This window comes from Branchiostoma lanceolatum, chromosome 18, assembly GCF_035083965.1.
Source record: "Branchiostoma lanceolatum isolate klBraLanc5 chromosome 18, klBraLanc5.hap2, whole genome shotgun sequence".
Taxonomy (NCBI): Eukaryota; Metazoa; Chordata; class Leptocardii; order Amphioxiformes; family Branchiostomatidae; genus Branchiostoma; species Branchiostoma lanceolatum.
Window position 1 is genome coordinate 1521892 of NC_089739.1, and position 22207 is coordinate 1544098.

Consider the following 22207-nt stretch of genomic DNA (forward strand, 5'->3'; position numbering starts at 1 on the left):
TGTTAACCTTCACGAAACCTTCATGTGCCACAAGTATGAAGTTCCCGTTAATTAGAAATATGGAACATTAGTATTTTCTGATTAATTATGCACATTAAGTCATCACTTTGATAATTTTGCATCTATCCATGTCCCTATCTTACTCAGTAACATACCACATGTTTGGATAGTCCAATCATTGAACGCAGCGGGTTTGTAAAGTTTCTCATTAATTATGCAAATTAGATTCTGATATCCATAATCACAATTTAATCATACAGAACATCATTTTAAATATTTTCATAGCAGAAAGTATGGATAAGCAGACAGTTTCTTGATGTATTTGTTTTTCAAAGTCTGAGACAAACCCGGCTCCTGCATTCACAAAAAACGCCGCTATGGAGGCGATACCTACACCACTTTTTTCTGCTATGAGCTATATATCACTAAAAAAATCACGACCATGACATGCCCACAGCACGCGATATCAAAACTTGACGTTACGCTGCAGTACCGTTACAAATCGCAATAATCATGTGCAGGTCTCATCAAGGCCCACCCCGTACCAATTATTAATACAATCCATCTCAGCCTTCTCGAGTTACGCTGTTCATCAACACACACACACACGTACACATAGACTTACAAATGCTATCATAAACTGAATCTTCTTGGCAAAGGTATACATATATATTATCTTTCTGATACTGTTCCTGCTTCGTACTCAACCGTCTAGCACTACAAACGTACGGAGACCTCCTTACCACAGTAAAGGTCAGTAAAGAAAAGGAAACTGAATTGGTACGGCCACGTGTCACAGTCATCAGGAGTAGCCAAAAGCTATCATGCAAGGAATCGTTCAGTGAGGAAGAATGGAGAGTAGACAACGAAAAAGATGGGAGGATGATATCGGAGAATGGAAAGGCATGGCACAGAATAAAACGCTAAGAAAAACAGAATATCGAGAAGGGTGAAGAAAACTAATTGCCAGATTTCGTGTGGTGCCCCAATGTTCAAATATCTAGACTAAGGGATAAAAGACGAAGGAGATATATATATGTATACGTATATACCCTTGGCCTTAGCCTAAACGGACCGGACGAGGACGAAGCGGCCAAAAACGCGCCTTGCCGGAAGGAGTCTGCAAGGGAGGCTACAAAAATTGATGCGTTTGTGGATGTCATCCATATACTGTAAATGCAGAGCTGTTTGCGGTGGTTTGACTTTCGCTGTGAACTTTTCAGCGCGGGGCTTAAGCCTTAGGTGACCGCGAAACGTTTTGTCCACCTATGACTGTGGCACTACTATTGTTTCAAACGCGAACTTGAAAGCGCCGCGAACACGCCAGTTTCGCCTACTGCGAAATAAAAACCACGCAAACTTAAATCCATTTACAGTATTCAAATCAACATTTAACTTCGAAATAATTGGTAACATCTGTATGATACATACAGCTCATTTTGATCCCAATCGGTTTCACAACAACTGATGTCGATCCTACAGTACAGGAAAAGGGTTAGTGAACTGTCCCCTGCCTGATGTCTATCATACACTATACACGTAGATAGAAGGAGGACTAGAGTATTACAGTTTGTCCCAATAACGCATGCATTCCTACGGGGATGTTGACAGACATTATGTGTTATCATCTCAGGAATCAAATATTCTGACCGAGAAAACTTACCCTCATCTAACAGAATTACGAGAACTTCTAAACGGCTATTCTCCGGGAAAACACCCCCCGAGTCAGAGTTCTTGGGTCATTCCATTTGACCGCTCGCAACCATTCCACTATCTCCCGGCCGGGGGGTCCAGAAGACAAAAAGATGGAGAAAGGTAGTTTTTTTACAACAAATTATACAGGTATGAAGTCTGACTTGTCATAGCCTTCCCAGGATTGCCACTATTTTAACTTAGAAAAAAAACCCACCAAGAAAGGCTTTCAATGTTTTAATGCCTCTGAGCTGGGGTCGAGGCGCCCGCGCTATTCACTTTATCTTCACGGTAGTAAAATTTCACGGCGTAATAAAAATGTGATTCACGGAACGGATGTGTGAAGGAATCATAAGAAATAACAACAGATTTATCACTGTGATGATAAGTTCACGGTACAGAGGTGGACGTGAAAACAGCTGTGAACATAAAGTTATAGTGAAAGAAACAAGAATTACAGTACCCTTGTCCCCACGGGAACTGGACCGAATATCCTCTTGAACAAATTGTACACAAACGCCGTCAGAAAAAAGTGCAAGACATATTCAAAGCTTACTGTATTGATTTTGTACTCGTTTTCAAACTAATAACATGATTCACAGATTGCGATATAATTGTCCAGTAAGTACCAGGGTAATGATTATTTTCTGTCATTTATTTGATGGTATACTGCATGACAGCTGACTCCAGCGGCGGAGGGATATGTACAAACTTTCAAGTCGTACTACAAGCACGTGTTGTTCGTATTCAACCTTAGATCCATAGGAGACGAGACGGCGAGAGGTGGGCATTGCTATTTTAGTAATAGCAGCTGATGTAATTTTCACTTCATGTATAATGAATCTTTAACATGTTATGGTTTGTAGTCTTATGCAGATGTCGACGGATTGTTGTGAAGGTAGGCGATCAGTTGAGCCACGCCGGGTTGTATACTATAGTAACCAGTTTGTGGAATTTGTGCCGAAGCCGTGATGGTCTTGATGTTGTTTGTTCCGGGCATCTATTCTGATTGAAGCCAACGTCATGTACAACGCTGACTCTATTTTAACTGTTTAAGATATAGAAGAATATGTGAGGCTGGCTGTGAATGCATTCGCGTCTTGTTTTAACGTATTGGCGGGCGGAAACTGTAGAATTGACTTGAAAATATTTGACTGTCGTGTTTAAAATGATCATACAGCCGGACACTAGTGTTTTACAATTATTATTTTATTATACCTTTGCCAAACTGTGATGGTTAGGTAGTTTGTGTGTTTAAGGTAAGGTTTGCATGCCTCATGTCTATTAGACGTGTTTTCAACGCCCGGCATATGGAAAAGGCCTGGGTGACACAGACGGTCGAAATCGTTCCCCCGTGAACACCCCTTTGTGTTCGTTCGCCGTAGGAGGAAGTCGTAAAAGAGGGGGGGGGGGGGTCAAAATCTTCTGGGCTTTGGGTGGTCCTGACGCGGCCAAAGACTGTAGACTCGTTATCCAGTCATCTTTTGTTTATCTCGAGTTGAATGCATCCCAATGTTTGCCTTGAAGTTTTTATGCAGTTCGAGGCCTGATTTCTTCCAGTCTTGCCTTCACGACTGCCGAGCACCACTTGTGAGATTTCCTTGTCAAAGGCAAGATAATATTCTAAATATTACAATATTAATCTTCCGTTTTTATCTTGTCTTCTCTACAACAGCTCCTGAGATGAACATCTCACAACGTAGATTAGCTGTGACGACCATCAAATTGTCAAACATCGACGATGTCAAATCTACTAGGGTGGTTATGTAATGGTTCATTATTGTCGTCGTTAGTGACTATATGCCTGTGCTTAGCCCATGATAGAGCATGAATGTGCGATAAAGGTTATCATCATTATTAAACGGGTGATGTACATCTGATCCTGGGGAAAGTCAAGGTTTTTAGTGATTGATATATAAATCTGCCTCGCTTTGGATGGATACAAACTTCTGCCACATTTGTCAGCGTCTACTCGTCTCTGTTTTATTTAACTTTTCGTGGTGAGTCCGCCTGGTTTAGGGAAACTCAGAGATAGGGTTGTGATCTGTATGGACATGTTTGAGTATTTTAATCAGCTAGGGTGGTCAGGTTTACATGATATCTTGCGATCCCTGCACAGGCCGACCACATTGACCTAAAGAGCGATGACGACGAGCCGTACCTGTCTGCACCAGTGTCAATGTCACCCAGGACGGCTGGCATGATCCCGCTGCACCCCACACAGAGACATCTATCGCAGCAGGGGAAGTCAGCAGAGACCTTCCACTGTGAAAGTTGATGAGACGAGCTGCATCGCTTGTAGAAGCTGAAGTAGACGTCCATGCGCCTTGTAACGATCGGAACCACAGTGACACAACACCCGGGACACCGTCGTCGGCGGATAGGAGGACGGCACAGTAACAGAGCCACGACGTGCAGCAAATGGACTGCTCTGCTACGATCAGAGAAAACCTGCCGCCAGTTTAAGAGTTCACGGACTGACTTAAACGAACATGTATTGTCTATTTCATTGTGTATTTTAGTATGTATATTGTATATGTAGTAGTTGATTTTACATGTATATCGACGTATCGTGCATAGGCAATTAACCTCGTCTATGACGGTTCAAATCAAACCCGCGGAGTGGAGGTAACGTTGGGTAACATAAATTCGTGGGGTACTTAAATTCGGGATTTTTCGAAAACGGGGTATTTAGGGATATGTGCTAGATGCAACATCAGTAATACCACTAGAAATGCAAACTTGGCAGACTAACACATTCAGAACACTGCCTGAAAAGCTTCGATAACCATGCATTAGAAGTTGGCTACGTCAAAAACTCTCCGTCCCTTATTGACAGAGTCTGTGGGCTTCGTGGGAGACTCACACTGCACGGTTGTTCGCTGGTTTATAAGACAAATGTCACATCTCCTGCCTGCTAAACACAATTATTTACAAGACAACTTATTACAATCTCTTTTGCTAACCTACAACTGGATTCTAAGTGTGATCAATCATCAAAACTCCTCTTTGTTGCTACAACCTACGGCACGTGTATTTTCCCGCCGCCATATATTGTTACCCAGAATCATGTCGTCAAGCAGACGACAAAAGGTTTGTGAGGAACACTTTATTGTCTAAATGTTGCGTGTGATAGTGGACTGAAGACGATATTTTCCTCAAAGTTTGCTCCTAACACAACAAGGAACACATGGACATAGTAGTATAACCATTGCTACGGCATCCAGCTAACTTGCCATGAATAATGTACACGTTGCCATGACGGTGGGGATCGACTTTGAGTGACGTTCAACCCACTCAACAAACAGGATGTTAGCAAAGGCCTGATGTGTGCGGTGCGGCCGTTTTTTCGTGTATTTTTTTTACTTGGACACGTCTATATCCATAGCACTCTCCTCAAGCCAAGGATGGAACGAATAGCTGCTGTATAAAATGTGATTAGCGGTAAGATATTCAAGACGAATCTTCTCTCCCGAATTAATGTGCCCCCCTGTCCGACAACACTGTCATTGTGCGTGCGGCGGACGGTAGTTTCAAGTTGAAATATTATGGTGTCAGCACGACTAGAGACAAAATCTACCATATATATGATTAGTGCAAAGATAGTACATGATACTGACAGAATAATAGAAAAAAAGGATGGTTTATTGTTCTGCTAGATTGATTTCAGTCAACCATTGTCGGAAAAATCCCGAATTTATGTTACCCAACGTTACACAAGATGAAAACTTCATAAGAATATGTTGTACAGTTGTTGTGTATGCAAGCCATGGCGAGATTGAGCTCTCTCGGTAACTTGCAAAAAGATACAAGGCACAGGCTAGCGGTGGATGAACAAAACTGATATTGAAAACCCCCACGAATATTGTGAACAATCAGTGTGTATGCAAGCTGTGATACGACTGCACGCTCTCACCAACTTGCAAGAAGATACCAGTGTAACACCTGATGAAACTTGGAACACTAACGTAATTACTAACACTGTACTTAGTTATTATTGTGCCGTGATTCCCCAAAAGGTGTTTTCCTTTGTGCTTTTCTTAACTGAAGTCGACTACAAAGTCAGTCGCAGAAAGATGAAGTAACAAATGTTCTATGGAGTTAGCAGACAATTGTCAAGAGGTCTGTCTGAGAAGACAGAATATAAGAACATGTCTTTCTACGGCAAGTGAGTTCAGTCCCTGAAGGAGTAGAGAACCACAGTTGAGACTGGTTTTCGCAGAGCCAGTTTCATGACATAGCCATAGTCAGTCCGTCTTAAAAGTTCCCCGTGCCCAGTGTACGGAAAGCCTTGTCTCTGTGTCGTTTCTTTATCTTTCAGTCTTCAAAGCTGCAGCTGAAAGAACTCGGATTTATCTGCTGTTTACATGTCAAGCATATTATTTCTTTTTCATTTAAAGAAGCAAAGCTTCTAAGAAGATAAAAATCAATCAAAACCAGTGACATATTGGTCTTTTGGGCAAAAATCCTGACATTGAGAAACAGCTGTGACATATGGGTCTATATTTTTGCGACATCCAGAACGTTTATTTCAAACATCGATAAACAGCTGCAAAAGTGAATACAAACTAGCGCCTTTTCTATGCCCTAATCAATTAATAGAATTCGGCCCCGCTTTTAAAAGGCCGTACCCGCAAGGATAAAAAGGCCGTACCCGTAAGGCGTTGTCGACCCCGTTATATACAAGGCCGTACCTGCAAGGCGTTGCCAAAAAGTAATTCCCTAGGGAATGCATTCGCGGAAATCCTAGAATATTTGGCAAGCCGAAAGCAGTACTATACAATAGGCTCCGCCCCTGAGGCGTCGCCAAAAAAGCTACGGTGGTTTGAGGGTTAATGTGTATGGCATTTACATAAAATATACAAAATTCTAAATATTTCATGCAGGTATGAGGTCGTCGAAGTCCAGTTAATTATACTTTGCGGCCAAAATCAGTTTTTAGTTGGTGACTTGTTTCCATAGAGAGCTTCAAAATGTGTTGTCAATACGACGAATGATGTAGCAAATGTTCTACTAGCTTTCCTGTCAATGCAACATGTCAACATCTTTTACTAAACGCTGTGTAACACCGTCTGTAATGCCCACGAGGGGAAATGCTTGTGATTTTTGTTGGCTTTGGTGCATCTTTCTACTTGTATACATCGATGCAGGTGAGTTACAAACGATGTATATAAATATATATGTCTTTAAGCTGAACTGATGAATGCATGATATGATATTGTTGTTGACAAAGTCAAAGAAATGTGCTCTCCTTTTGAGCCTGGGGGCCGGGGTGGAGGTGTAAGGCACTCGTCGATGGTTCGTAAATGCATGGAATTGTTATTATACGTATACATCCTTGAAATGATGGCGATAAATAGGTCAATGACTAATCAATACGTTCATTCTGTTGGTCTATTCTTTGGTACTTCCGGGTGAACCGGGAAGGTTGTTCTTTGTTGAAACTGAATTAGAAATATTTGGGAGTGTGTTACAATAAATATACGTTAGTCCTAGTGCTTTCTGTCGCCGTGGTTGGTATTTAACTCGCACAGTGCTAAAATCCCTTTCCCAACAAGTCAGCCATTCCAACAGCCATGTTACTTCTTGCCGTTGACCTTTGAACTGTACATTCGGCGACTGTTTTTGTCAATACATGCATATTTCTGTTTTCGGGATTTGTCCTGGATAGTCTTGGCCTTTGTCAAAAGTCTCCAAAACGGCTGGTTTATCATTAACTACTTTCTAGTAATCTGAAATCAAGTGCTTCCACGACTAACACACTGATCACATTAGAGTATTAATAAAGATAAAACAAATCAGTCATTTTGCCTCATTGATCTTGAATGGCGGCTAATGATTAGTGACAATTTATGTATGTATAATCAATACATTCTGCAACTTTCCTGGAGTTGGATATATAAGATTAGGAAATATACATAATCTTTATCTGTAATACGTAAGAAAATTGATGTTTTTACAAGGTTTCCATTCTCTTTATCGCAGCTGATCTCTTGTACTCACAGGAAACACAGCGTCCTTATCTGACGTCACCACCGTGTATGCAGTAGAAGGAGGAACAGCAGTTTTCCCCTGGAGCATCACTTTGGACCCAGGAGAAACCATCAACAGGATAGAATGGTTTCAGTCAGCACCGGAAGTTGTAGATGTACTGGAGGTTGACGGCGGTGGAACTCAGACTCAGTATGTCATTCGCGCCTCCACTAACGGTTCAGCCTTCCTGATACTGACTGACGTCACAGCTGCAGATGTGGGGACTTACAGGTGTACTGTAAGGATTGTGGGGTCTAATGTCAGACGTGAAGACGAGGCACGGCTGGGGTTGGCAAGTAAGTTGTGTCCCCAGTTGTAAGATATAATTATCATGATATTTAGCCAGGCTCAGAGGACCAAATTGAAGCCTACATTTCTATTGGCTATAGACAGCCACAACACCCTTAGATGGGTTTTTGAAGAAGAAAGCCGTGCATAACTGATCTGCTAACAATGTATAGGAATAACTAGATTGCAACTTCATAACAATTGCGTGTCATTTTGTATTGGGTATTTAATGATAACGTTGATGAACCCTTTACTCTTGGTGTTTTCGGTGACGTACAATGAATATGAACGAATGAACCACAGAGCGAGCTTGCCTTACTAAATCTCGCTCCAAGCGGCTGGTCCGAAAGTTAATCGGCCTCTAGAACAGTCAGTCAGTGATTGCGTAAACACAGGCCAAGAGTGAGTGATGTGGTTAAAGGTCACTGGCTAGCCTGACTAAATCGCGCTCCTACTACAATCAAACAACCCACTTACGATACAAAACGTGGGTCACATAATTTTCCACTGCCTTCAAAAAAGAAGTCAAACCCAACAATAGTCAACCTTAGTTAATATAGAACTTTCACAGTAGACTAAATAACTATTCCGATTTCCATGTAGCTCCATGTACTTGTTTGTCTGCAATTAGACTTTTGGCATGAACTTGCAATAAAGTTATTTATCAACCCCAGCCAGCGAGAGATTTTGTGTAAACAAAGGCTAGGTCACTGACCAGGCGTTATGGCACAGTAAACACAGAGGGATAAGCGGGTCGTTAACCCTCCTTGACTGGCCCTCTGGTGAAATACGATCGCCAGTGCTATTTACAGAAATAGATCTTTTGTTTAATTTGTCTGTGATCGCCGAATGTGGAGTACAAACAAAGGACATACAGTCAACCTGTAAATTGTAAAAAAGGATACACAAGTTTCCGGTTTAGCCCTGGTCCCATTCTCTCATGTAGTAATAGTCAATGTGATTAGTGCAAAAATAAGAAAGAAACGCATGAATCTTTGCATGAAAATTGAATGCAAAAGAAGAAACCATTCAATTTCGATTGTCTTTATACGGTAACCGTTGCAAGTCACCCTTTCGCCCTTGACAACCCGTAGCCTAAATAGCTAGTGTTATATAAACGCTATTTAGGCTACGGGTTGTTAAAGGCGAAAGGGTGCCTTGCAACGGTTACATATATATATATATATATATATATATATATATATATATATATATATATATATATATATATATATATATATATATATATATATATATATATATATATATATATAGATTTGGGAATAGTCTATATCTGTGTGGAGAATAGATTTAGGGTTCAGATATTCACTGTAATGTCTTCTGACCTCAACGTGCTTATACTTTAAGGCATTATTCATGCTTCCGAGCACACCTTTATACTAATTTAGTACATAATCATGGAACAAACTTCAAGGGGAATGACAACACTGTCAGGAGTAACTTTGCATACCCTATCATACAATACATAAAGATAATCATAATGATACCGAACTCAATCCTCATCAACTACACTTGTGTGAATTAAATTTGTTAAGACTTCCCTTTTCCTTTGCAGCACTACCGTCGTACCCCACCATCACAATCTCTCCACCCTCCCCCTCAACGCTGGCCCCCATAACCCTGACCGGGAGAACAACAGGAGCCTTCCCTGTCTCCACTATCAGCTGGTACAGAGGAGATGAGGACAGTCCTTTGGCTGCTGCAGCTCAGCAGGACACTCAGGAGTCTGACGGGACCTTCACATCTACCCGCACTCTCACATTCACACCCACCAAGGCTGACAATGGAGCTACGTACAGATGTGTGGTCACTCACGGGGCCCTGCAGGGGGACCTAAGGACTTCAACTACACTGGACGTTAGATGTAAGGGTGAATCACTAATCAACATATTTAATGATTGATTTGTTAATTTTCCTATTGACTTGTCAATAAGCTGTATCTTGTATACAGTACCTGAATGTGACCGAGTTTTGGTGCCAATACTATTCATACATATACATGTATTACATATTTGCCAGTCTCTGTGACTGTGTGTGTGTTTCTTTGGCAGATTTCTCGCAACACATAGAGAACTGTCTCACTTTATAAAGGTTGTTCTTAGTCATCTTTAACAGTTGTCTATATTTCTGTTTATCTTAGACCCTGCAGAAATCAGCGCTGCCCCTCCCATGACTACCCCAGTCATAGCTGGTCAGTCGGCAACATTAGACTGCACAGCTGAAGGTAACCCCGACACCTTCACCTACACATGGAAGGAGGGGAACAGGGAAATCGACACTGGTACAGAGAACCAGTACAGTGCAGCTGACGGTGTTCTGACTATCGGTACTGTCAGAAAGGACCAGCACACCACTCCGTACAGCTGTGAAGTGACCAACAACATTGGCAGTCCGGATACAGCCTCTACAACTCTCAATGTGCAGTGTAAGTTAAGCAATATATACCGTAAATCAATGCCATTCCCAACAGTGCTGTAAATGACAAAGGTTTATAGTTTGGTATGTAGGTACTGTAACAATGCCTGGATTGGAATTACTGTATGTAGGTATAGTAAGGAAGAAATTAGAAATATATAGTATACTACATCTGGTTGAATGCATCTGTAAACAACGTTACTGTATACCTTTACCCCATTTACCTACAATGTCCCAGTGTTGATTAGCCTCTCTTTGAATAACATTTGTTCTTTTTTCACCCAGACGCCCCTGATGTATCCAGCTCTCCCACCACAACAGTGAATGAAGGAGGTGACCTGACTGTTGTGTGCCAGGTCACAGCTAACCCAGCCGCCAGCAGTGTTGGCTGGACTAAACAGGGCAGCAGTACAGCTGTCTCTGACAGCGCCACTCTGTCCATACCAAGCATCAGTCGGACAGCAGCTGGCACCTATGTCTGCACAGCACAGAACACGTTTCACGATAGCAGCACAGGAACTGGGACTTCAAACACTGTAGTCATTGTACAATGTGAGTTAATGTATCTGGTCTCTCACTTATAAGTATTTTGTCTTTGCTGAAGTGTTTGTGTCTGTTTATAAAGGTTTAGGTTTGTCATATTCAAATACATAGTAAGTGGTTTTCTTTAATTGAATGACTGTGTAAAGAACATAATTGCCAATAGTTTTATATATCTTTCCTATGTCTTATTCAGTAAGTTACAGTAACCATGTTGCTAAATATTTTCCAAAGATGCACCGTCCAAGCCGACTATCACCATCGACCCCAGCCCAGTAGTAGAGAACCAAACTGTGACCCTGACGTGCAGCTCTGACAGCGCTCTCCCCGACCCGTCCTACACGTGGAAGTTCACAGCACAGGGACAGGCTGAGCAGGACGTGAGCTTTGGGACAACGGCTGACAACGGGGGGACACTGACGGTAACTAATGTCCAGCGTACACAGGCCGGGCAGTACAGATGCAGGGCTACTAATGTGGTGTCATCAACTGACAGCGACTTAACAGAGCTGGCCGTCAACTGTGAGTACTTGTTATCTCTGTATGGTTTTGAACATGATGGAGCTTGGAGAACAATTGTGAATGTTGTTGTAGCTTTCTTTCTATTAGGGATGTTACTTTAAGAAATATTACAGGTGAACATCAATAAATCCAACAAGATAATTTTGTGATTATCACAATTTTTTTCATGATACTCTGAATGATATGTACATGGTACAATTACTGTAACAGTGCATTTCTATCAAGGGACTGGTTAAGAAAATGATTTTAGTGCCATTAGCAAAGGGCGAGGACAAAGCGAAAAATTTGAAAAAGAGTCTTTACTTATATTATCAAAAGTAAGGACAGAAGACAGATTTGGAGAATTCATTCAAATGCCCCACTATAACCCCACACTACCGCTGGACAGTCCCACCAGAAGGACTGAGTATAACAGCTGATCCACAAGAGGTGGAACTAGGAGATGACGTCACACTCGACTGTACAGTCACGGAAGCCAACCCAGCAGTTCAAGACTACACCTGGACTAAATCTGTGGGATCCCTGCCTGGTGATGCCCAGGGTGAAACTACAAACCAGCTGCAGATCGCCAGCCTCAAAAAACAAGACAGCGGCACCTACATCTGTACTGCCTCAAATAATGTTTCCCCTGATGGAACTGCCCAACACCTGTTGTTTGTGCAATGTTAGTTCATGGAGATACAAATATCAAAATTTTTTTTGCCCTTTTTGCTCTCTGATTTCATCATTAGTTTGTTGGGACATTTGACTAAAGGAGGTACCGTTACTGCTTCTTTTTAAAGACTAATTTTGGAAACACAATTAGATCTTGATGAACCCACCATAACTTCCGACCCGGGTGGCTCTGGCCAAACTTCTCACACAACCGCGGAAGGACAGAGTCTGTCACTAGAGTGTACAGCACAGGCCTACCCTAACGCTACTATAGTGTGGACCAGGCCGGATGGTTTGACACAGGACGGCAGTGTTCTGGACCTGGGACAAGTCAACAGGACTGAAGCTGGGACATACAACTGTACAGTATCGAACACAATCAAGGGAATACAGCGGTCCAAGCATGCCAGTCTTGAGATCAGCATCAACTGTAAGAGTTCATGTCTAACTGTATGACAATACCTTATAGGTTAACAGAACATCAACATGTGTCACCCTTTGCTCACCTCAAGAGAATGTCTGGATCTTTGCTACTCCTTGCTGATCCTGCCTTGCAATTTGTCGTGTTTAACCTGTCAATTGTCCTTGATATACCTACATGCATGCACATGCACATACGTTATGCCTGCTGCAATGAAGATATATTGGCATCATGTAGAAAAGCAGTTGATTTAAAATGAATGGTTTGAAGATCCTTGTTTGCTTAATGTACTTCATTGTTACAACTTCCAATCTTGGTGTACATGTAAATTTTGTGAACCGTATCTATATAGCTTTCCTGGTAGTTGGGTTTTCTGTATGTTCTCATTGGTGTGCTGCGGAATATTATCAGACTTTCTTTTTATGTTGTGAGCTTGTTTTTGAATGTGCAGATGCAATTTTCACATGCATTGTTGTACATGTATACATATTTATAATAACCCCTTATCTAATGTCTCTGCATATTTATTTAGTATACTTGCAACATAGTGATGTTAATGTTTTAAATTTATTTTGACATGTAGACCAGCAAGAAAGAGAGTGAAAATTGTATGATATAGGGCTTGAAATTTGCTTTCATCCAGAAGTTGAACAAGCCCATGTATGGCTTAAAAGCCTAATCTTCATCATGGATTCAAGGAATCTTGAATAACAGCAGCCAAATTGTATATTTCACTGTCTCATTTGAGAAAATCTTTGACCAAGTTAAAAGTGTCTAATTTGAGTACTGTAATCACACACAAAAAATACTCACAAAAATGATTTTTTTTCTAATATCAAAAAAGGATGACATTTGGTCAAGGACTTTTGCTTCGATTAGATATCAAATTAATCGTCTCAAGTTTAAAAGTCAGTCGATTAAAGAGCAAACATTAATGTTTATTCATCTATGCTAATCCACACTGAAAGACCCCCCATCCGTGGACACCTTCACTGCTGACTCCAACCCAGCAGAAGAGAACACCCCTGTCACTCTGACCTGTACTGTGGACAGCAACCCTGTTCCTACCTCCATCAGTATAGCGAGCGTGGGGTCTGGGTCTGTAGGTGACGTCACACTGGCCACGGGTCAGGGCAGGACTCTGTCCCACACCATACAGGATGTGAGCTACACGGACACAGGGAACTACAGGTGTCAGGCTTGCAACGGGATCGGCAGAGATGCAACAAAGGACCTCGACCTTCTTGTCAACTGTAAGTATTGTTCTTCTGCATTAATATGTTCTCCCGAGTGTACACTGAATTGATATGTGCCCGGGACCTTCACGGCTTAAGCAAAATCAGAAATGTTACATCGTTGTACAGGTCCTTTACAGTGCTAATAACATTTATAAGTACCAAGAAACTGTTTTCTTTAATTAGATAAGGATAGAAACCAAAATATCCTTAGCTTTATACTTGACTTATCTGTTAAAAATGTTACATAGTAAACAAAGTATGTTTGTTTAAATGAGCAGACTACTATTCTCCATTTCCACAGACGTTCCTGTATTTGTCGGAGTTCGGGACAAATACTCAGTTGCGAAGGGTGATCCCGTAAGCATGACATGTAACGTGACATCCTACCCGACACCTGTGACGTTCTCCTGGTCCAAGGATGGAGGGAGTGTGCCAGGCACAGCTCAGATCACGGATGAAGGTCTTGGCAGCACACTAAGCTACACGGCAGTGACAGAGGCTGACTACGGCTTCTACAACTGCACAGCTGGGAACGCTAAAGGGAGCAGGAGTATTGTCATTGAACTGGCTGCTGCAAGTAAGTTTAAAGCAAGTTACAAAAGATTTACCCGCACACCAGAAGCCATTTGAAGTTTTGTCCTAATTCGCCGAAAAATGTAGCACATGGAGATCTATATTCCAAATGCAGGTTGTTTCTTTTTACATTTTTCCACATGTTGTGTCTGTCAGTCTGTCTGTGTGTTTGCGTTTCCGCAGTACTGTAGTCAGCATAACTCTAGAACCTCTTGTTGAATTACGATGATATTTGGTATGCGGGCGGGTGTTGTGAAGCCGAAATTTAAGGTCGATTTTGGGCCCCCTGGTATGTGACCTTGGCACTGCAGTAGAACTTCCGTTTTGTTTTTATCTTCTGACCTGGACGTGCTATGGTCTTGATTTTTAGGTGGTAGATAGCTTGTTTAAAGAAGTTTTAGAAACTGATTGGTTTTCCCTCGAATTCCCCCAGGTGCTCCAGAAGCGTCAACAGACCTTACAGTCACCATGAAGAACTCCAGCCGTTATGTGACTGTGCAGTGGACAGCTGGGTTTAACGGTGGACAGGACACAACCCACACTGTACAGTACAGGACAGGAGGAGGGGCGTGGCAAGGTGGGCCAACAAAAACTGAACCAGCCAGTGAGAACCGACCAACGTACACGGTGACCTTCCAGCTCCCAGAGAAGGCAACATATAACATCAGGGTCAGAGCTGCAAATGGGATTGGGTCTGCTGCCGAGTCTAGTAATGTGGTGTCAGTGACCATAGAAGGTTTGTTGCTACAGTACTACAGACTTTTATACAATGTTATTATTTGATGATTTTCCCTTTTTCGTAGCATTCTCTATCAGAATACTAGTCCAAAACCATAACACAAGTCAAACATTTTCAGATGCAAAGACCTTATATGGAACCCTGCCTCTCACAAGTGAGACGTTCAGTGATGACCTGAATGATCTTCAGTCTACAGCTGCAGTTGAGCTGACAAGAAAAATCATCAACGAGGTAGAAAAAAGGCTTCTTTACATCAATATATATTGCACAATGTTTTTTGGACTTTATGTAAATAGTTGTGCACACGTCCAGAGAAGATTTTGGTACTAAATCTCATTGTTTTTTTACAGCTTGACAATGTGTTTGTCGACATTCTTGGTTATGAGAAATCAACCGTAACTGGATATAGGTGAGCTTTGTTTGTGGCAATGCATATCTTTTTTTATTTGTCACTAGCTGTAGCAAATTACATGTCATACGTTACTAATTAAAAACCATGTATGCTGTAAAGAAAGTCTTGTCCATTAACTTGAATGTTTCAAAATTGCTACAGCTTGGTTTGATGTTCTTCTATTAAATTAAGACATCTACATGCATATAATATCTTAGAAAAGTGTTCAGAAGTTAAGACTAATGTGAAACATGTGCGTTCCAGTAAGGGCAGTGTGGTGACAGCTTTTCAGTCTGTAGTGGGAGAATCAGAGTCCGAATCCGCCAAGACTGCCTTTACCACCAGCGTTAGAGATGGGCAGCTGGGAAGCTGGACTGTGGACAGCAGCGGGGCGGACATCGGGGATGCACCTCCTACTGGTGAGGGTTTGGACTACAAACAATATATATATATATATATACTAGCTTTGTGTTATGACGTTTACGATGTGGTGTCGCAATTTATTAGGTTTATTCACATTCACGGTGGTACCCGTAATAAGTAAATAAACTATTTGTTTTATATTATCCAATATTCAGCTAATCTTAGCAAATATAAAAGTATTTGCTAATATTCCCAATACCTTACAATAGGTGAAGACCCAACCATTACCATCATAGCAGCAGTGGTATGCGGGGTGGTCTTCCTGGCTATCATCGGTGTTGGAGTGTTCGTTTTCAGGAGAAGGAAATTGGCTAATGGTAAGCATTAATTGTTTTTCATTGAAATAAACATGAGTATAACATCTTTATTACACATGATATCAGAATCCATTCCTGTTTAACTGTATGATGTTCACTATCTCAGAAAAACCTGCCAACAAGCATTCCAGTAACATGGAGCTGGATAACGTGGTGAGAGATACTTGTAAACTCCTATTGTTCTGCTTTGTATTGGTTTTAAGATGCACCTTTTTTTACTTTGAATGGGATAAGTAGTCACTGCCTGAATCGTTGAGATCACATTAATCTTACAATGTATTTAACATTAATGAATGTATAAAAAGATTTCTTGAAAGTGTTTTTTTTTTCTAGGGCGCTGAAACGGACGACGGGTACCAAAGTCTAAGGATACCTCATCGACGAACAGTAAGTACAGACTGAGACAGAACGTAAACAACTTATTCGTGTGGCTACTGTATACGTAGGAAGGGAGAATATAAAAGTGGATATTTGTGTCAACTTTAAATTGCGCATGGCCTATATTTCAAGCATGAGAAGGAACCATATACAATTTAAAGTTTTTTGATGAATGTTCGTTAAAGCGCATTTCTGTCTTACCTTGCAATGTACATGGTTATAGCTCAAGCATAGTGATTATCCTCTTTCTATCAAAATCTAGCTTCTGGGCCGTCTTGTTGTTTTCTTAGGCTTACGCCATAAAAGATATAAGCTGAACGTATATGTGTGAAGGAATTGTCCAAATACCTGTCAGTGAGTATTATGCTCCTCGTATACAACTTTTTCTAACGAGTTTTTGCTTACATATTTCTACAGTCTGATCACACGTACCAGGGGCTGACAGCAGGCAGTGCTAGTGAGGTATTGATTTATCTGTTTCTCTAAGTTTATGGAAGCATATTTGTTTGTATTATTTCAATATGGATAGTTATATGTTTACACCCTTGCGGCTTATACATAAATTTCCTCTTGATACAGATATCACCAGATGCAACGTATGAAGATGTGAAGACACCATCGGAGTTCCCTAGAAACCAGCTGGACATCAAAGAGGAAGTTGGACATGGAGAGTTTGGGAGCGTCTATAAGGCTGAGGCTTGGAAAATATCAGGAACCACAGGCACAACCGTTGTAGCTGCGAAGGAGTTAAAGGGTAAGCCATCAGGTTTATTGCTATATTTGAAGTAGCATGAGTTACTTTTATGAACAAAATAAGCCTTTGCAATTATTGGAACAATCTCTACAGCATAAACAACCATCCAATGGCGCTGATTTATGTTATTGTTGCTTCAATGAAAATACGACGTAAGAATTGTTATCTCTTTCATTTTCCAAATCCCTTGAAGTGGGCTTGAAATACAAACTAAGCCGATGATCGCTTATTCCTTAGGAATGACGAGTCCCGGCGCTTCAAGTGCTTTCTTCAAGGAACTGGCAGTACTGAAGCTACTAGGAACTCATCCCAACGTCGTGTCTTTTCTTGGATGCTGCACGGACACAGGTCAGTCTCAGTGCAACAAATTTCTGCCAAAATCAAAGACTCATACTTTTGACAATGCAAGAAGTAAGTCATACCCATGTATTGCATTAGGTGAATAGGTAACCCTGCTACTTCGGGATCTCTTGTACATCTTGTTTACCTGACAGTGCTGGGCAATGTATAAGACAGTGTCTACGTTCTATTATATGTTTCTAGAGCCGTTCTACCTGCTGTTTGAGTTCGTGTCCGGAGGAAGTCTCCAGTCCGCCCTCCGCACCAGCCGCACCCAGCAGACATACGGGAACTTACACGGCGGCAGCAAGTCCCTCTCGCCACGGGACCTCACCAAGTTCGCCTGGGACGTCGCCAAGGGCATGGGCTTCTTGTCGTCTAAGAAGGTAAGGACTCCCTTAAAAATCAGTTACTTAGCTAGCTTAAGGGACCACCCTAAAGATTAATAAAATAAATAAATGGATCGATAACTAACTTTTTACGATGGCTACATCAGAGCCCGCCATCCCTGTTTAAAACGAGACGGGAGACGGTATCAACTTCTGTCTTTGTTTAACCCACTGATGTCACGTTTCTGGAAGGTTGTCATGTATGTCAGGAGTGGGTCAAATACCCAAAAGTATAGGGTAAAAAAGTGTATGTATCATTTTTGTTGGATAAAAAGGTGTATACAATTCATAGATCGCATTTCATATAAATTCATTGCATGACTAATAGTGTTGCTGTTTTTTTCTTTAAGATTCTCCACCGTGACCTTGCTACCCGGAACGTGCTCGTGTCTGCAGACCGGACTTGTAAGGTGTCAGACTTCGGCTTTTCACGGGAGGGGGATGAGTACGAGAGGACCACTAAGGTTTCTATTGCATTTTTTCCTCTAAAATAGCCTGCCGTCCACACTTAAAATCAAGGTTAGGTTTTATCAAATGGCAGTGAAACTACAAACAACATAAATTTGTTCTGTAACCTGCTGGTTTAACCTTTATGATGATTTAATTCTTTATTTTTCGGTATATAACTAGGTAGATTGCTCATCTCGGGTTTTGCCATCTTTGTTCATTGTCCTGTACAGACCCGCCTGCCTGTCCGTTGGATGGCCCCCGAGTCGCTGTTCCACCGGAAGTACACCACCAAGTCTGACGTCTGGGCCTTCGGGGTGCTGCTCTGGGAGATCGTCACACTGGGTGAGACGACTTTGCCAACCCTTGTAGATATCAACACAGTAATGTTCATATTAAGATGTACATCAATTCTAGCACAGATATCAGGCTAAGCCTAGCTAACAATGCTTTATGTGCCATTCATGATCAGAAACACAAATAAGTTCTCTACGAACAGCAACATTGATGTCGACAAAAATACGAGATATACAAATCAAAGTACGTTGGAAAAGATGTGGACTTTAACCTCTGCTCTCTTTTTCTTCCCTTAGGTGCGACCCCATACCCCGGCATGTCCAAACGAGAAGTGATGGACGGAGTGCAGCAGGGATACAGGATGGACAAACCCATCCACTGCGATGGCAAACTGTGAGTAGACTAACTTCTGATACAGAATACCTTAAAATAAGGCGTATTTTCCGCTTAAGTTTATCTTTATGCTTTACAGGCACAACCAGTAATGGTTATGAAAACCATTGAGCATTAAACATTTATTTATCAATGACATAAGGTGTTTTGCAGACCCTAAGTCTTAAGTCTTCTGGATACTGGATGCTATCACTGATTATTCCAGAAACTAAATCATCTAACAACATGACGTAAGAGGACCGAAGCTATCTTGCGATGGCCAAATTCTGTAAGCAAATACTTTCTTCGGACCCGAAATAACCAGAGTTCTTATATGAATCATATTTTCCAGCTACACCCTGATGCTGAACTGTTGGGATGCTGATCCTGCCCGGAGGCCGGAGTTTCGGCAGATCGAACGGACCATGGATACACTGATGGAGGATGAACAGGTAAGCAAACATTTTCATTCCAGTGAAGTGATATCCATAATTGGTCAAGTGGCCCTTGATCGTATGCCTTGGTTGAAATTTCCAATGTTATTACAAAATTATACATAAGGTGTATATATATTACATGCAATAGTAATGGTATTTCAAAGATGATACAGATGTCAACTATATTTGCAACACAAAAGAAACGTGACAAATGTCAGTCAAAAGAGCCAAGGTAACAGCAAGATAAAAAGAAAAATCTAAATCTCGCAGCAAACTCTGATTTCTCCCAGTCATAAGTCAATGTTATAGTTGAGGATTAGTGCTCTAAAATCATTAGTGTTTTGTATAAATATGATAATTCTGTGCCCTTTTTCTCCACACCAGGACTACATAAACTTGGCTAGTCTGGATGAGAACACCTACACGAGCCTTCAGACAGTCACAGACGAGAAATACTAAAACGTGTGTGATTACTTTATCACCTAGAGCTTTGTTTCAACATCTAGCTTCTTTTTTGTTCTTGTTTGTTTGATTGTTCGGTTGTGTGTTTTGTTATTAGTAGCCCAAAAGTACAGTAAGCATGCATGTTCAAACTTCTTATTGTAGTATCCCCAAAAAGAGGTACTAAGTGAATTCTAAGACTGACCGTGACCTATGTTCAGATTAGAACAACAACAACAATAGCACATTTTAGGTCGTGTGCACTAATACATGTAACCAAAGGTTGTGTTTTAGCCACAAAAATGGGTAGAAAATGTATGTAGTTTTTTTAGAACGTTTTGTGGCAAAGGTTTGCAGTGATCTAGTGTTTTTACAGTTTAGAACTGTTTGAAGTTATAGTAGCAGTCAACCCAGGACAGGTATATATATGACATTTATGTATATTTTTTGTTTGCATTCATAGCTATATTAAATTTTGTAGATAAATGGCTACAATCAATAATTTGATCACTGCATGCATTTAGATTATATTCTGTTTCATATACCTTTCTTACATTGGAAGGTAAGACCATACATGTAATCGAACTCCGGAATATACACTGTGTAAACAATGTTCATGTTTAAAATCAAAGGAAATATCTCATGGTTTAACGTTAAATCAGTCAAATACGGAACTAGCCTAAAGCATGCCAAAGGCAGTAACTTGATTTAATCTGACATCACTTTTCTCTGATAATGAAGACGTCATACACACGAATACATCATACAAGAAGATTGTGCCAGCCGCAAGTAACAAAACAACATTTTTTTACCAATGTACATAAATTGTCAGATATAGGTAAACATATATTTAGATATTACAGGCTGTTGTTGAATAACCACTATTGATTAATGTCGGCAATATCATATTGACTTATCAAATCTTGTACTATTATCAGATAAAGTGACGTCGATAATGTTGTATTATATCATGGATTATATTAGTGTAATTTGTAGATTATATGCATATCAATTCAGATACTGACATAAATACAAGTGAAGTCAATGAAACAGTATCTGAGACAGTACATATCCTTGTCTTGTATGGTGTCTCACTATTTCAAAACTTACGACCTTTCAGCCATGTCACCCTGTACATCTTACACCCTTAGGGTATACATCGATGTCATACTAGTATCTTTACCATGGCCACACACAGACCATCAGTTCACAAGCTATAAACACCAGCTGTGTTTTGTAGAAAACTAACAGCCCTGAAAGAAAAGTTGTGTCAAAACATCAATACACCATGAACAATACAAGAGGCTTAAAAGTATATACATCAGATAATTTTCAGTGCCTTGCGACTTAGTTTGTATCACAAATTTATTCTTCACTAGACTAGTGCTGCTCGCCTTCCTGGTTAACATTCTAAGCATATATTACGAAGGAAGGCACATTTCTTACAGGATAAAGTTTGGAAAGAGGAACTCTTGTCTCTGTTACCGAGTTAACCTTCCGCTGGGTGTACAACGAGATTTACTCCTCTTTACGAAGAACGCCTATTATTTGAGGTTCCGCGCAGATGACCACCTGCAATGTTTTCCAATACACGGCAAACTTGCTTTCTAAAACATGCGGCTATTTTGTGAACCACTTTAGAGTTGTAACTTCAAAGGCTCTTTGTGGGAGAGCATAGGCAAGGCAACATTTCAAGGGATTGTGACCAGAAAACTAACACGTTCCATTTAACATAGATAACTGATGAATTTAGAAACACGGAAAATCTATCTATCTAATATATCTATCAGTTTATCTATATATCTGTCTATCATGATCATTTTGTGACCCTTAATAAATCCTTCAAGATCAGCGTGCAATGTGTTTGTTAGACACTTGTTGAATGATATTACTAGTATCGTTCAAAACAAAGTCGGAACTCGGGAACACGCAACCTGTGGTTACAGTAAATATTTTGAGCGCACAGGTATCCTCAGGCGAGGTGTGTTTTGGCTTGGAGTCAGAAAAACGGAGACCGTATAGTGTTTTTTTTTGTTGCGGAATGCCAAACGAGGATGTTTGGCCGCCGCTCGACTGCATGCTTCGT

General features: G+C 40.9%; 1 protein-coding gene across 1 annotated transcript in view; it reads left to right on the forward strand.

The window, feature by feature from the left end:
* LOC136424561 (tyrosine-protein kinase receptor Tie-1-like) overlaps positions 1-21973 on the forward strand; it is a 91822-nt gene extending 69849 nt beyond the window's left edge. Inside the window, exons 4-6 of the mRNA XM_066413174.1 lie at positions 19168-19264; positions 19596-19695; positions 20065-21973. Of these exons, the coding sequence (XP_066269271.1) occupies positions 19168-19264; positions 19596-19695; positions 20065-20139 (272 nt within the window). The 3' untranslated portion in view covers positions 20140-21973. The remainder of the gene's footprint in view (positions 1-19167; positions 19265-19595; positions 19696-20064) is intronic.
* The last annotated feature ends 234 nt before the right edge of the window (positions 21974-22207 follow it).